The following is a 16,905-nucleotide window of genomic DNA, read 5'->3' as shown; positions in this document are numbered from 1 at the left end:
ATCTTACTAATTATTTTTTCTTATTTGACTTTCATTTGTTCCTTCAGTGACAGCCCTCACAGTGAACCAGGAACAATTGATGAAGCTGACAATGGAACTGAGCCACACACCAGTGATGAAGGTCAGTTCACCAGAGCGCTTGTTCCTCCTCCTCATCATCATTGTCCAGTTTAGAGATGTATTTTCTGCATAAATGAATGTTTGAATTAGAAATTGGCGGCGCAATTGTGTTTGCATACAAAAGATTAACACCATAATCACAACATCTGTGGGGGGAAAAAAACTACATCACCGTAGAGGTGTGACATATCTTTTGATGGAGGCTTCCCAGGGTTATTTTTCATCTTTCAAAGAAAAACGTTTTCATCCAGACAAACAGAATTGTATGGATTTCACATTTTGATGTGTTGCTTTACTTGTCAAAAGGGGAAAATTATGCCTTGCCTTCTGTATTCATGTACACAGAGATGCTAACAGTGGAGGCACTAAGGGCTCTGGATCAGAAAGTTCCAACCAGTGGTGCAACAGCTCATTCAGCATACCGATGCTGTTGAGTCCACATGTGGCACCTCCGTGTGGAACACAGGAATACTGGGGGGGGGGGGGGGGGGGGGGGGGGGTAATGTGTGGCGTGATGTTACAAGTCTCACTGCTGGACACGATGGAAAAGTCTTTATAGACAGAAAGACCTTTTCGTGTCTGAAAGTTGAATGATGTCTGTGCCACGCTGGTTTATGACTGCAAAGAACTAGGTAACGTTTGACGCTGATGGCAAGTTGATGATGCAGTGCTGCATGAAGAAAGCCTCTGAATATACCGACTGAAAACTGTGCAACAAAGATAGTTTGGTAAGAGACAGAAAACTGTCCAAATGTCATCTAAAATAAAAGAAAACCTGAAAAACATTGTCATAAAAACTTGTTCGTATTCCATCCAAGATGCTCTCTGGAGTGGTGGAACTCTCTGAGGAATCCCAGAACCAAATTATGACCATACACAGCTACTGAGGCGCCACAACCCTCAACTATGTCTGGTGACAGGTGTGCAGAACAGCAACATACTGTCTCCTGCATAAGTAATTGAAAGAAAAATAAAAGTATGAGTAAAACTAAGCTGAAAAAAAGAAAAAAATGTGCTTTTTAAGTAAATTAAAGTAGAAGTAGCATATTTATTCTTATCCGCTGAGTTTGCGCTACTTTGAACATTAGTGGTGTGTCAATCTATATCATTCCGCTTTTGAAGAGGAAAAAGAAAACGATGTAAAATCTCGAATTGCTCTCCGGACTCGTTGAGGGCTCGGGGTGATCAGTGTCAGATGCCCGTCCACCCCCCCAATCCTGACTCAAGACTCACCTCTTTAGTTTGGCTTTCTAAATCTATGCTTTTATAGAGAGTTTCATTTGTTTCAGTTTTTTTCTTGCCTGGGTGTGCCAGGCCTAACTGTGATCTACTTGCTGTTATCTGCGTGTTCTGACTCTTGCCTTGGAAGCAGTTTGGTCTGCTGACATTTTAAATAGCCAGTAGAATGAAAGTTGACTTGAGTCGACCTCCTGTCAGGACTTTGGTTTGACCTTTTCAAAATACTTTCAGTACCCAGTTATCTGTTGTGTGTAAAAGCACTTACAGTATGACTACACAAATGATGTGTCCCCTCTCTCTAGCATGCACACACACGCACACACACACACACGCACACACGCACACACACACAGACCACCCCCTCTCTTCCTTGCCTGCTCTTTGTTCAAGCATTACTCAGCAGTTCTCTTGAGACTTATTTCTTTGCACAGTAATTCCACATTTCTCCGCTGAGCTGTGAATATGCAACAGGACCAAAAGAGCCAAAGCACTCAACCTATTATCACCAGGGCTGCGTGTGAATGCTTTACGAACACATCCATGCGTATGATGTGTCACTCCGCTAACTCTGTCCACAGCGTTGTTTCTCTTGCTGCATTTCAAATGAGTGCTGATACGGATTACAGAAACTTGAGGCTTTTCATTTATTCATTTTGTGATTTTTTTTTCCTCCAAAATCTCTTACTGTAACTTTCCTCTCAAACATCTCTGCAGCCCTCAGGTGAGATCCCAAAATGAAACTGATGAGCTTTATATTGTTGAGAGCTGACTGATGTTAACCTTTCACTTATCCCTTACTGACCTCTGCTGGAGGGATTATTGAATTACACCGCTGAACAGATTTAAATTCAGGCAAAAAATGTACTAATCTAATTCATTTTTCCCACTGCAGTGTTGACTAGTTTTCATTCATCAAAGAAAGAATTCTGTGCATTTTGTTTAGCAGTGTGTGTTTTCATGGTATGTGTGATATGTGAAGATGATGAGTGTTGCTGAGTAAAGGCCAAAAGAGTTCTTGGGAATAACCGCATAATGTACCATAAATGGATTTTGGACGACAAGCTAAATTCTAATCAATAATGTAATATTGTTTTTCTTTGAACAATTGTTGCATCTGATTTGTCCTGAAATTGTAAGTTAAAGAGAGAAATAATCGGACCAGTCCTCTCTGTACCATCTGTATTATCACAATTTTGAACTTTTCGTTAACTCGCTTTGTCCATTTCTTGTTTTTGCAGAGCTTGAACAAATCGAGGCCATTGCTAAATTTGATTATGTGGGACGAAGTCCTAGAGAGCTGTCCTTCAAGAAGGGAGCATCTCTGCTTTTGTATCACCGGGCATCTGAGGATTGGTGGGAGGGGCGACATAATGGCGTGGACGGCCTCATTCCCCATCAGTACATTGTAGTGCAAGACTTGTAAGTGATATGGTATAGTAGTTGTGTTATTTTCCTTGTGTTAAAAACATTTTCTGACTTTACATAGATAGGTACTACGCCAGATTATTTTAGTTCATCTTGGAATAAGATTAGAACAATATCATGTAGCCAGTTTACATTAAAAATGAATTGATTTTGAAAGCGTTTGCTGATTTTCATGACTTATCTATCATCAGTTTAGCTCTTTATATTGAATGACTGAAAAAAATTACATCTTGTGGCATCACAATTAGATTGATGGAGGATGTTAGATCTTTCAGTGTCAAAATTTAAAAAATAAATCAAAATGATTAAATTATCTATTAATGCCCAATTTTAAAAAAAAGAAAGAAGAAATAAAATAAAATAAAAATGTCCTCTCATATGACCACTCTCGGGCTCTGTTTAAACAGGGACGCTTTATGATTGAATTTGTCTCCATTTTTCTACCCAACATGTGATGAATGACTGTATGTGATCACATTGTGTTCATATTCCATCCTCACTACTGAATTGCTCCTCCAGGGATGATGCGTTCTCAGATAACCTCAGCCAGAAAGCAGATAGTGAAGCGAGCAGCGGACCACTGCTGGATGATAAAGGTTCATCCAAAAACGACGTCCCCTCCCCGTGTGAACAATCACCTGATTACAACTTTGGAGGAGTCATGGGGAGGTGGATATAATTCTGAATAATCACCTTTCCTTTTTTTTAAAAATTTACCTTTGACTTTTCATTTTTTACTATCTGATGTAATCCTTCTCCACAGAGTCAGATTACGGTCAGATGGAGCTGCAATCCCACGCCGTCGGTGTGGCACAGACACCCACAGCCCAACTAGAGTGCCCGACACTCCTCCACGGGCTGCAGCCTGTCCCAGCAGCCCTCATAAAGTCTCCATCAGCAAGGGACGCATGGAGAGCCCAGAGAAGAGGCGGCTTGCTACCTTTGGTAGTGCAGGCAGTATCAACTACCCTGACAGAAAGGGCTATCCTGAGGGCCACCCTCTGAGACCCGTGCCAGGGGCCACACGTCACAGCAGCCTCGGGGACCATAAATCATTAGAAGCTGAGGCTCTAGCTGAGGTAAGAAATCTAAATATCCTGATTTAACAACATTTTTTCTCCATTTATGACAGTTTTACATGAAAGCCAAAAAGCTAGGCTTTTTTTATTGTTTTATTTAATGTAGATATAGAATTTTAAGGTAGACTGTAGCCCTCAGGTTCTAGAAGGTTAGCTATAAAAATGAAATGGGGACTTCAAGGGGTTTTTAAGGTCTTGTAAAGTTATATTGTACAAGTGTTACCTTGTATTATTTCATTATTGTCATACAAATGTAAAATTACTTTTTTAGAGGGGGGTTATTAACTTCAATCTGATAGCTGTTGCCAGAAGAGAAACACAACTCAAGGATAGTGTGGTCTGGAGCTCAAGTAAACAAACAGGCTGAAGATGTCAACTAATGCTGCAGCAAAGTCTTCTCATTAGTAAATGGCTGCAGACATTCAGTCCAAACACATTTGAAGTACTTGAAGGGCACTTTTTACAATCCAGACCTCTGCCAAGGTTCATGTTATCTTTCCTGACCAATTAATGGAAATGTCCAGAGACAAGTGTCTGTTCTGTGGAAGCAGGTGGGGCCAAGCGCATGAATCAGCAGTCGGGAAAGAGGCGGAGGAGGGAGACGCGTTCCTTGCGCTAACAGAAAAAAAAAACCAAAAAACAAAACATTAACGGTTTGGTAATGAGCCGCTTCCGATCAATGGATAAAATGCCACATTAGATGTATTTAATAAAACTTTTCCTGATGTCTGCTGTTAGTGACAATGTAACACAATCAGTGATACGGTGTTGCATCAAAATATGCCAAAAAGGTTCACGTTTTTTCTTAAAAAAAGGTGGAGTTCTTTGGTTATTTTCTAGAATATTTGATTTAAAAAAAACATTAAAAATGACCTGAAATGAGGTCCCTCCCTGTTCAAGTTTGTTTTTGAAGGAGTGGGTGAAACAGTAAAGTAGCCAGTGGAAAAACAAAACTGAAGATAGTAGAGCCAGTAGGAGCGAGGGGATGCGATGGGTTTGGCACGTCGGGGACCTCAGATGACACACAGGTTCAGACTGAATAAAAACAGACAGGGTTTAATGTGTGGTGATTGACAGGTACCGGAGAGGAAGGAGAGGTTTGCATTTTAATGTCAGTAGAGGTTGTCTCTAAAAGCTTTTTGTCCTCACTGCTTGAACAGAGCTCCGATATTGAGTCATTTACTTTACTGTTGAAGAATCTCAGGAGCTTTACGGCTTGCTTTTTTGGTGTTGTTTGTTTGGAAGCACACATGAAGAACATGCATATTGTCATTAAGAGATTTGGTCCTCTTGTCTGCAGAGGAGCAGCAGTATCCAGAATATTAATGCTTTAATAAATAATGAACTTGTGAAAAAGCTGTAGATTTTGTTGAAATAATGTTGCAATCGACCATATAACAAAACAAAAAAACTTCCTTGAGCAAGTCCCTGAGCCCTCTAGCTGCTCCTGATGAACAGGTTGTGTGTGAACAGGGAAAGAGGCAACATTGGTGCTGATCAGGTAGAGCGATGCTTTGCAAATAGAGCACATGGGGGAAAAAGCTTTATCTTTATGTTTACAGTATGTAGTCTGTATTCCAAAACTTGCGAACAGCTGCATCGAAATGCATGACTCTGCTGTGCTCTACGTTGTCTTTGATAGTTCTGTGTTCCTCCTCGTCTCTTCTCTCTCCAGGACATAGAGAAGACCATGACTACAGCTCTCCATGAGCTACGGGAGCTGGAGCGACAGAACACTGTGAAGCAGGCTCCTGATGTGGTCTTGGACACCCTGGAGCCCATGAAGAACCCAGTTAGCTCAGAGCCCGGCAGCCCTCTGCACACTATCATGATCCGTGACCCGGATGCGGCGATGCGCCGAAGCAGCAGTTCCACCTCGGAGATGATGACCACCTTTAAACCTGCTCTGTCAGCGCGGCTCGCTGGAGCTCAGCTACGCCCCCCACCCATTAGGCCTGTGCGCCCTCCTCCAACCCAGCACCGCTCCAGCAGCTCCAGCTCTTCAGGAGTCGGCAGTCCGGCTGTAACTCCCACTGAGAAGATGTTTCCCAGTAACAATACCGCAGCTGGTTCCAATATGAATTTGTCCAGTGATGCTGGGGATAAATCAGGCACTATGTAGCAAAGGTGGAATCTGTTTTCAGTATAGATTCAAATTATTTTCTTGATTAATTGTATAGCCAATCAATCATCAGAAAATAGCGACAAATGCCCATTGTATTTTCCAACAGCTCAGGGAAATGTCTTTTTTTTGTCCCACCAACAGTTCAAAACACAAATTTTCTGTCATATATGATAAAGGGAAGCAGCATTCTTGACACATAGAGAAGCTGGAAATGTTTCAAATGGATTTTACTTAACTGACCTAATCGATTAATCTGCACATTGATTGCAATGGGAGTTGCAAAGATTTCAATGTGAGGGAAAAGCTTACAGATATGTGTGCTGATGTGAAACAAGCAGATATGGATATTTTGTCTCTTTTCTGCCTGTTGTAATTCGCATATTCAAGGAGCTTCAGAAGCCTGTTACCATGGTGATTCAGAGGAGGAACAAGCTGTAAAGGTGTGATAACATAAAGCTTCACTCTCTGTTTGAAACTGATTTATCTACAGTCGGAGAATCAATTTCAGCAAAAATCTACGGCCATGTTTTCATTGAGAGGTACACTGAATTTAAGTGAAGCAATACTTTTTCGGAAATAGTCTCCACACGCAGCACACGTCTCTCCTCCTAAAGTCAGCGTCTGTGTTTACCATTTAGGTCACAGGCCTGTATACATACTTGAAGTTGCAGTACTTTCTTTTTGTACTACAATACAATGGATGATCAGCAAGGTAACATTTGAAGAGGAGTCGAGTGGAGAGGCTTGGTCATTCATGGATTAAGAGACTGAAACTGTACAATGTCATATAAAGGGTTAATATAGTATTATGTTTTAAATGCCGTGTGTGGCTAATATTAATCTAAATGCTTGAAGTCATTCCTTCCACTGATAAAACATCCAGGCATGAGGATGATCCCTGAAGTACTAACCAGAGCTTTACTAGCAAGTCATCCTCCACCACCATGTATGGGTGGACACTGGGTACACTCCCTATGTCCTGTATATAATATACAACGACTAATGCACCAACTGCTAGTTGGAATCCTGTGGTAAACATGTACATAATAAATAGCTAGTCATTTCTAAGTGTTAATCTTGTACAGGCTAATACATAAATGGAAACAGATTGATGTGAATGGTACTTGAAAAGATGCAAACTAACTATAAAACCCCCTTTTTAATCATCTTCAGTTAACTGCAGACTTCCAGGCTTTGTAAAGTAGAGTTCAGATCAGTGACTTCGTACTGTGTGCTTTGAATACATTTGGTAACTGTGCTATAGAGAACTGATTGCTGTTGGACGGGTGTTTTCTTCTTCTTCTTCTTCTTCTTTTTTTTACACATTTGCTCATCTTAACTTGCGAAACTTGAACTGTTTTCAGATTAATTTGAATGATTTTTGTTATTTCATAAGAAACATTCATAAGAAGACTCACTGTTCCTACTTTAAAATGTCAAATATGATACCTGTCGTACCCAGAGGAACCAGGGGAGTCAAGTCAGGTCAGTTTCATTATGCAGACCACACTGCAAACCACCAATTTGATTCAGGGGCATTTTATTAAGATGTTGTGACATACACAGTGTTCTTTCTTTCCTGCCTTTTTTTTTTTTTTCCAAATCTTTGCTGAAAGAAACAGTTGTGCTCTGATTGTAAAAGAATCCTATTTTGTCGTTGGAAAAACAAAACGAAACGTCAGTTTGTATATCTACTGTACCTCTTTTCATTCTTACAGCTCTTGTAATCAGCATCCTGAAGAGCCTTCTCTGTTGTGCATGTTTGACGCTGTGATGTCCTAATATGCGGCAGTACCTGGTGCCTTGCCTTGGTAAAACGCACAAATTACTTCAATATTGGACTTATTACAAACATAGAAAACATTTATCTTGGTCGGGAATGATGAATTATGCCGCTTGTAGTTAAAATATAAGTGAATATATGATTGAGCATGTCAAACCAGGCATCGTTTCCAACCTTTCAATCATTTCATGCATAATTGTGATACAAAGTGTTTGTCACTATTTTATTTCAGGTCAGATATAAACATATGCAGGGGTGATAGCCAGAAAAAAGAGGTAAAAAAAAAAAGGCAATATACAGCATTTAAGTCATGCAGTGCACTTCATCTTCTGCTGCGTTCTGACGGTATTGTGATGAACCAGTAGACGCCATCACCCTTAATGTGGGCATTATCTGGAGCTTCAGTCACCAAGCTCATCCTTCTAGTTCTCCTCTGTCTGTCTGTGTTCAACTCTATCAAGATATGTTCATTGAATTATGGAGAAAGCACACAAATTCACCATCACAGACTGCTTTAATTTTACAATAGAGACGTGTGAGTGGAGCAGGAAATCTTAGTGCCTTTCGTGCACAACATCAATTTTTATTGGACTTTTGTATTTACTTTTTTTTTTTTTTAAAACACAACCTTTAATATGTTGTCTATTAGTTGTTGTATTTATTATAAAATGATTTTTTTAATCGTTATTTTCAATTTGTATTCGTCAAATTAATGTAATGCATAAGAATCCGAGGAATAAACCGTGAAGACTATTTCTCTTGTTTAGTCACAAATAAATCATCACAAACTGTTAACCTGTGCTCGGGTGATTATCCCTGAAGAAAAGGAGAGATATAAACTACTGTACATCTAATCTACTGAACTGCAGTTCAGTAGAATCATCTCAGATTATTTGTTTCATCTTTGTTTTGGTTTCTTTCCTGCCTGTGCTGTGCCTGAGCCGTCGTTCACTCTCCTTCCATTACAAAGTCAAAGAATGGCAGTATTGTTGGTTAGCAGGACTCATGCGGAACCTCTTCTTGTGTACGACACTCTTGTTTTCCCTGACATGTGATGTACATAGACCTTTTTTTTTTCTTGGAATGTATGCTGTCATTAGAAGACATTATGCTAATATTCAAAAAGAGAGATGACTGTGTGTGTTACGTTGTGGGTGCGGGGGGGGGGGGCGAGTGTGAGTTGCTGTCACAGTGTTTTACTTCTCTTTAACTGTATGTCTAGTGATGCTGTCTGTCAATGAGTGTGTGGTTGGTTTAAACCCTGTGATGATGTAACGTATACCATACCACTGACTGGATGTTGAAAACTTAGCATCCAAATAAAACCATTATTGATCAGTGACCTTGGTGTTCCAGGTGAATTATTCCAGGTTCGTTAGAAACTAGAGGAACACTTGCAGATCCGGCTCGATTCGAAATCCCTCCGTCTAATTTCTAACATTCCACCAAAACATCCTCGACTTTCTGAGATATTCTGCTGTAACAGACCGACTGATAAACTGACGGTAGTGATCACATGACCTCCTCGGCGAAGGTAGTGAATCTAAAATCTAAATCTCACAAAAAGAAAGCATTAGCAGAATTCAAAAGAAGTCTGCAGTTCATTTTGTGGCCACATGATGGAGATGCAGTGATAGTGTTGTGTGATCAGCACGCGTGTCATCTCTGCACTTCTGATCACGCTTAAAAGACGAGGAATATCAACACAGGGAACTAAAATTACATGACACTTCCTGAGAACTGGCTTTCTATGAGGGTGTAACAGTCACTCTGACGGAGCACAATCCAAATTCAATTTGCTCCACAGGAGAAACCCGTGGTAAATGAGCATTATTCAATAACTGACATGTAATTATGTGCTGAACATGTGTTGTAGCTCTAGTAGAGCGGATGATGGATCAAATGTTTCTATTAATCTTTGTGTATTTATTTCTGGAAAGATGAAAAGCTGGACTTTCAAGAATAATTAGATGAGAATTTATATTTTTATCAAGCGTAATATTGATTTTCTCACCATAAAATCTCTCTCATTTGACTGTTACCATGCTTGTTAGGAAGAAATGCCATCAGTGTTACAAGATGATATAAATATGTTTTCATCTACAAAAGCTGTTCAATCCTTCACGTGACAACTGAATCGAGAATATGTGCCTTCCTGAACAGCTTTGATGGGTGGTTGTGGTACACATTAAATGCAGGATTTTCGATTTCTTTTGCGTCCTTTTATCGTCACAAAATACATTTGTGCAATGATAGCGCAGCTCTTCCATGAGGTAGTGGCTTCAAATAGTTGCACTGCAAAGAAATTACACAAGAGTAAAAATTAGGGAAAAAAAATCTACGGTTTACTTTGGTTCCCCTGGTGAAGCATTTGTTTTTGGTCTCTCTAGAGCGAAGTTTGCTTCATCCATGAAGGACAGACGCTTCAACTGGTTTGAAAATAAATTGCATAATCCCTCTCCTGTGGTTTATTTTGGCTTATTTCCCATTATAATAAATATGTTAATGTGAGCATACTCTTCAATCTCACATAAATAATCTCTGGAATCTCTTGAAATTCCTTTCTCTCTCAAAAAACAAACAAACTTCAACTTCGCTGCCCTCAGCTTTTTCTCGGAAGCCCCCTGAGTGTGAGTAATGGATCTTACATTTTCCTAATCAGAATAAGGTAATGAAATCAAATGGAAATTTGGTTTATTTCATGCATTTCCATTTGCATATTAAATGTTTAAAAATAACTTTTTACTTAAAGCTGCATCTCATCAAGCAATAGTCTTATGACAATTGTAATATTATGCATTATTGTGATGTTTTAATCTTCCCAACACGTTCAACATGATTGCAGTATCTGCACAAACTGATTTTAATGTGAATCTTCATGTTCCCTCACCAGTGCTCCGAGTTAATCCCCTTTCCTTGACATACTCATGTGGTACTTGTTGGCATATGTGTCATCACAGCAGGACTCATGATAAAAAAGCTGAAAATTTAAACATTTTATATATATATATATATATATATATATATATATATATATAGAAATAGAAATAGACAGAGGAAGCCTCAGTACTCTGAAAAAAGTGGGCAAGATCCCAAAGAGTTATAACATATGTTTGGTTTCTGTTTTTATGCCAGCAGGGGTTCAGTGCCTTGCTTAATGATACTTCGGCCAAATGTGTGAATGTTGAAGGGATCAAACCTGGGACTTTCCATCTTAGACAGAGAAAGCCTAGATTAGATCAAGATATTGCTGGCAGAAGAGAGATGGGGACGTTACTGTGAAAAGATGAGAACATGAGGCCTTTTCATTTTCTTATATTTTGCCTGTCTCTGTGTGTCAGACAGAGATCAGTGCTGCACATATCCACTGACTTTAGGCTCAGGGGCGATCAATAATTTCTCTTTGATTCATTCTCATAAACTTTTCTGACTGACAATTTCGGCATCTGATCTGTTTCTGTAAATTTTTTAAATATCAAAATGATTTGCCTCATCAGGCGTGGATGGATAGGAAGTCCTATCGTCTTCAGGTTATAGCAGATGGCTGCACCTGTATCTTTGATGTGCAGTGCTGCGTATACGACATGCATAATAGATTAAACCCAAAGACACAAGGGAAGTTGGTCTGTTTTGTTTATCATTATGTATGTGATTATATAACCACACCACACAAGAACAACAAATCACATAAATAACACCACAAATCTGCTGCACAAGATCAATACAAGCACATTCTGTGTTTTATTGGTGCTGCCTCTGGTACTGAATTTCCCTCTGGGATCAATAAAGTATCTATCTGTCTATCTATCTGTCTATCTATCTATCTATCTATCTATCTATCTATCTATCTATCTATCTATCTATCTATCTATCTATCTATCTATCTATCTATCTATCTATCTATCTATCTATCTATCTATCTATCTATCTATCTATCTATCTATCTATCTATCTATCTACCAAACTTTTAAAGCTTGCTCTTTTTTGCCTTGGAAAAGGCTTTTCCGTTACAGAGCTGCTCATCATCCTCTGATAGTTTATTTGATGTGAGAATTAAAAAAGGTCATTTGTTAAGGATTATAACAAAGTACTGATTGTGTATTATTTAGGTGAAATGTTCTTAGAAAGCAGACTGGTCATCACTCTATTAATCACGGGTGGGATGAAGGATGAACCGATGCATGTGTCTAAATTAGTAATTGTTTCTTCCTACTGGGATTCGATGCTGTAGATGAATATTTCTCCATCCTGCTGCTGAGGTCCCACTGTCCTACATGTTTCACATTCGGATGAAACATGCATCACAGCGGGTCGCACAGCTTCTGCCAAATGCATCACTATGATGCGGATCTATTCAAAGCATCAATATCTACTGATTCTGAAAAATACAGTAATACAGTCCAACTCAGAATAATCCCCATTTCTGATCCATTCAGCTTCTTGCCGCTGTATTGTAGCGATTCAGATCAAATACAGGTGAGATTGATTCATACAGTTATATACAATATGTGGATTGTGTCAGTCAGTCAATCAACTGATCGATCAGAATGTAAAAAACCATGGATTTGACAAAATTCTTTATCCAAGCACTGAGGACGGACGTCTTGCTGGACATATTGTGTGGCAATAAGAATTACATTACATTTCTTCAATGTAATAAATAAAATATAAATCAGTTCTGTTTAAATCAAACATGCAGGTATGACGACCAGAGGGCTGGCTCAGAAGCAGTAACATTTCAGATATTTATCAATAAAAGAATCAATAAAGGCTTACGTACAGTCCACGAAGAACAGACTGAAAAAAGGAAAACAGAAAAAAGGAGAAATAACTCACAAGCAAAGGCAAAAAGAGACATTCAAGTATGTCCAATAAATAAAATCTGAAGGAGGCAGGCCGGTACATCCAAAACAGGGGCTGGTCTGGACAGAGGAAAGAGAAAACCAGGACTGGAGGACAGGATCAGAACAACATCCAACCAAAGGGACATTTAAATAGTTTAAAGGGAAAGAGGGAAAACAGCAGGAGAAAAACAAAAGAGGTGGTTAGGGAGCCACTGTTGGGACATCAACTCTTGGTAGTATCCCACCTGGTTTGTTATGCTCACTGTAATATGGCATACTATCACAATGATTGCCTCAGAATAAATTATAATTTCTCACTTTTCAATTTCTACAACCTCATCTCATAAATAACAAAAGGACACAGTCAGAACACTTCATTTTTTTGACGTACTCCTGTACTTGTCCAGTTCCTTCTTTTGCTTCAACACACCTTAGAAAGTTGGTGATGGGTTACTGTGACGACATGAATTTTCATGAAATTCCATCACTATGTAGTAGTGGCCAACTGTGATATTTCTCCAGGGAACATCAAACTGTGTAAACGGACACCACACGGTCAGATCCTTCCCAGCTTTCACACATCTGGTGAGAGTCCCAGTGTGAAGATATCTAAAAGCTGAAGTCAGCCCCCCCCCCCCCTAAAAAAAAAACAACGCACCGTGACAAAACAAAATTGCACTGTGTTGTCTTAAAATGATGTACCACAACATCACCAAGTAGTATTTTGTGCTAAATGAGTCTTCTCTATGCAGGAAGTGATATTTGGATCACCGTGCAGCACTGGTCTGCTACTTCATCCAAAATACAAATGTCATCAGTTTTACAGGACAGCTGCGCTCTCCTGCGTGCGTTGGGGTGTGAAGGCTCGCTCCTTTGGTTTTGCTCACCTTGGTGGTGGTATTCACTCTCCCAGTACCTTCTAGTCTAGCCAACAACACAACACATGAAAAAATAATCATGAACTTGAACGCACTCACAGATAGGATGTACTGTATACCTTTGCCAAGGAGGCTTTGCTGGTACATAATATGAAAATAGTTTAATTTTGGAAGATATCAACTCTATAGGTCCAGAATGTGATCAAATGGATTTCTAAAATCAAAATCGTTGCAAACCATTTCACATGGACTCAGGGGGTACAACATAGCCAGAAATACCTCTAATAGTTACAGCCTGCCAATTTCCTAGACATTTCTTCAGGATCCAGGATGCAAAATTTGATCCAAATCGCCTCTGACCTCTAATCACATGTTCCTTGTAATATTAAATATATTTCCACTAAATTTTGTGAAAATCCATCCATTTGTTTTTGAGATATCCTACAAACACAAACACACACAAACTGGTGATTACATTACCTCCTTGACGGAGGTAATTAATCACACATGAGGGGACAACAAGGCAATATGACAAGCTGATCTGGCCTTTAACACCAGATGCATCTCCAGCTTCATCTGTTTTCTTCGTTTTGTGTTGTTGAGGCCAGGCTCCAGACAGGCCACCCCTGTGCACTGCATCACACTGGGATGGATGACTTACCAGCTCGAGGCCTCATTAGATGGAGATGTACATGTGGCGAATAGCTAACAGTGCTACGCTAATATGACAAATCACAGAGCTGTCAGCATGCACGTCAAACAGCAGATGTTCTCAGACGAAGCCCAGTCAAGGATAATACTGTTAATATGTACATATGATCAGCAGATTTCCCCTCTTTTTATTGGTTGAATGTGAAGCTTTGCAACTTGACGTGCCGGGATTTATCTTCACATGCAACTACTGTGAATTTGAAAAATACTTTTAGGGGGAAAACTAATGCTGCCTGGATTTAGTTTCACATGAATGCACGTATTCCCCCAGGCATCGGGGAGTTAATGAATTTGCTACACTGATCTATGGTGTGTTGGAACTTGCTTTAGGCGCACGCTTAAGTCAAAAAAGGCAATACAGATTTCCTCACTGTCTGCCACTGCAATGCTCTCATCATTCAAACCATATTTTAATAGCAACAACAGGTAACCGCAAATCTGCTTTGCATAAAATCATGAAACTGGAACTTTGGCTGTGGTTTTGTTAAAGTATTTCTTATGCGTGTTGCTTGTTTTAATTCACATCAAAGAGCAACAAAAGCCACACTTCACCAAGGAAAAGTTAAAGAAGATTTCCCCACAGATGTCTTCCTCTTTTTTACATGCTATTCGTGGAAGCTCTGTGTCGTCTCCGAGACTGGGCGGATAGAGGGTTGTTTTTTTCTATCAAAAAAATGTAAATAAAATAACATGATGGGTATGCCTGTTCTATCCAAGTAGTTCTCAAAAGTATGCTATTAGATAGCTGTAAAAAAAAAAAAAACAGAAAAAATAACAGAAAAAAAAGTGCCTCGTGTTTTCAGAGAAGCCAGAAGTGACGACAGGAAAGCAGTCAATTTGTGTATGTTTCTATGGTCTGACTGCCTTCGATATGCGATAACTGCTGCCATGTTGACCTGGCATCGCAGGATCATCACAAATATAATTACTGTGTGGCGGTATTTCATTTATGTGGGCCAGGACCCTGGTACTGTAGGTATTGGCTCGCTAGAATGACAGCGGCACTATAGAACAGAATCATCATTCAGTTATTATCAGTCGCACCCGTGCTAACTTGTTACCTGTCAAAATGGCTGCTGCTGCTGCTGCTGAGCTCCTCTCAAATTACATTTCAATTTAAACCCAAATTTTGTGTGCTGTCTTAATTCAGTGATTAGATTGGGTCAGGTTGGGTTACGTTAGATCAGATGAGATTAGATTAGAAAGTCTTCACTGTCCCCGAAGTGCAATTTGGTTTGCAGCAGTTTTCAATACAACCAACAAACAATCAACAACAGAAATAATACAAGAAATACACATACTGTGGATATAAGTTGAAAATATATAAAACCTTCTAAAAGTCCCAAAAATCCTTTTTGATTAAAAACAAATTGATTCAAAGATCTCATTGCTGATGGGACAGAAGGCTTAAGAAACCTTGATGCGGCCCCTTGAGAAATTATACATCTGCTGCCAGGTAGAAGCTGAAATTCATCTTGGAAGGGTGGCTCTGCTCCGATGACCCCTGAACTCTTGCCCTGACCTGGAAAGTATGAGGTCTCTAAAGTCAGAGCCGATCCTGACAGGACCAGGCAACTAGATATGTTACAAATGTTACTAAGCACTCTGACAATGTCTGACTAGATATTGGTTTGATATGATCGATAGCACGATAGCTTTTCTGCCATGTGATTAAAAATTTAAAAACAAACCATAAAAGGTGAGTAATCTTATTCAGTGACAGGTTTAGTCGAATACAACACCAGACATCTCATGTACTGTCAATTATCTTTAAAGACTTGGTAATATGATACGACTCTGGAAAGTACACTACATTTAAATATTGACTGAAACCCTCGGTAGAATACCTGCTAATGGATTTAATCTGCAGCATAATACCCGAAAACGGGAAACAGAAAGTCTCCCCGGGATCCAGTTGCTACATCGTGCCATCCTACTAATGTAAGCCTGTAATTACAGCTCACAGAGCATCCACTAATTGAACATTCCTAGTTTCCAAACCCATCAGAATGTCTCAGCTGAGTGCTGGAAGGGGATAGTGTTTGTTCAAACTCCAGTTTAAATGATCTGATATGAATCAGCTTTTAAACCCATTCAACATGAAGTACAAAACATTCAACAAGTGTGTATTACGGTGCATCGGTTCTAGTGATTGTTGGTTCATTTGTCGTTTGTCTTGTTTTAAACAGCTTCTTGGTATATACCACCCCCATACACACATAAATATGCTGCAGTGCTTCCTTTGCTTTTGCAGACATCGCTTGGCTTTACCTTAAAATGTTATGATTTAAAAGAGGGGCCATGCAGACACACACGCGCACACACACACACACTACTCAAGATATTTTTTCAATATTGACTTCAGTCAGGACAAGCCAAAGTAAAGCTCCATTATATTATCTTTGGCTGAATTAAATCACTTCTCCTGACGCAGTAAGTTGAAATGAGAAGCCTGACTGGCCTTGACATTTATAATTTCATTGATGTCTGACATATGATGAGGCACGACATAGAACAGGAGAGAAAAAAAAAAAAGAACGGTAGCAAAAAGATCTTTTCATAATTTTCATCCATGAAAAATGTGATAATACATAATTACGTCTGACAAAAACCTGCGGCGATTCGTGTGATAAATGTCAAACAACAGCACCGTTTCAGCAGTCGCTTCTTTTTCTACAGGGAGGCAAAGCAAATTGTTTAG

General features: G+C 39.4%; 1 protein-coding gene across 2 annotated transcripts in view; it reads left to right on the top strand.

The window, feature by feature from the left end:
- The window catches only part of srgap3 (SLIT-ROBO Rho GTPase activating protein 3), a 56,873-nt gene extending 47,927 nt beyond the window's left edge, over positions 1 to 8,946 (top strand). The window contains exons 18-22 of one of the 2 annotated variants that reach the window (XM_086199262.1): positions 48 to 121; positions 2,598 to 2,778; positions 3,304 to 3,453; positions 3,548 to 3,863; positions 5,539 to 8,946. In XM_086199262.1, the coding sequence (XP_086055388.1) occupies positions 48 to 121; positions 2,598 to 2,778; positions 3,304 to 3,453; positions 3,548 to 3,863; positions 5,539 to 5,985 (1,168 nt within the window). In that variant the 3' untranslated portion in view covers positions 5,986 to 8,946. The remainder of the gene's footprint in view (positions 1 to 47; positions 122 to 2,597; positions 2,779 to 3,303; positions 3,454 to 3,547; positions 3,864 to 5,538) is intronic. The other variant, XM_086199263.1, reaches the window with a different exon arrangement.
- Positions 8,947 to 16,905: the final 7,959 nt, after the last annotated feature.

Source organism: Aulostomus chinensis, chromosome 3, assembly GCF_037954235.1.
Source record: "Aulostomus chinensis isolate RoL2024-O1b breed Wild chromosome 3, RoL_Achi_v1.0, whole genome shotgun sequence".
Lineage (NCBI taxonomy): Eukaryota > Metazoa > Chordata > Actinopteri > Syngnathiformes > Aulostomidae > Aulostomus > Aulostomus chinensis.
Note: the sequence above shows the minus strand (reverse complement) of the source record. Positions and strands in the feature narration are given on the sequence as shown.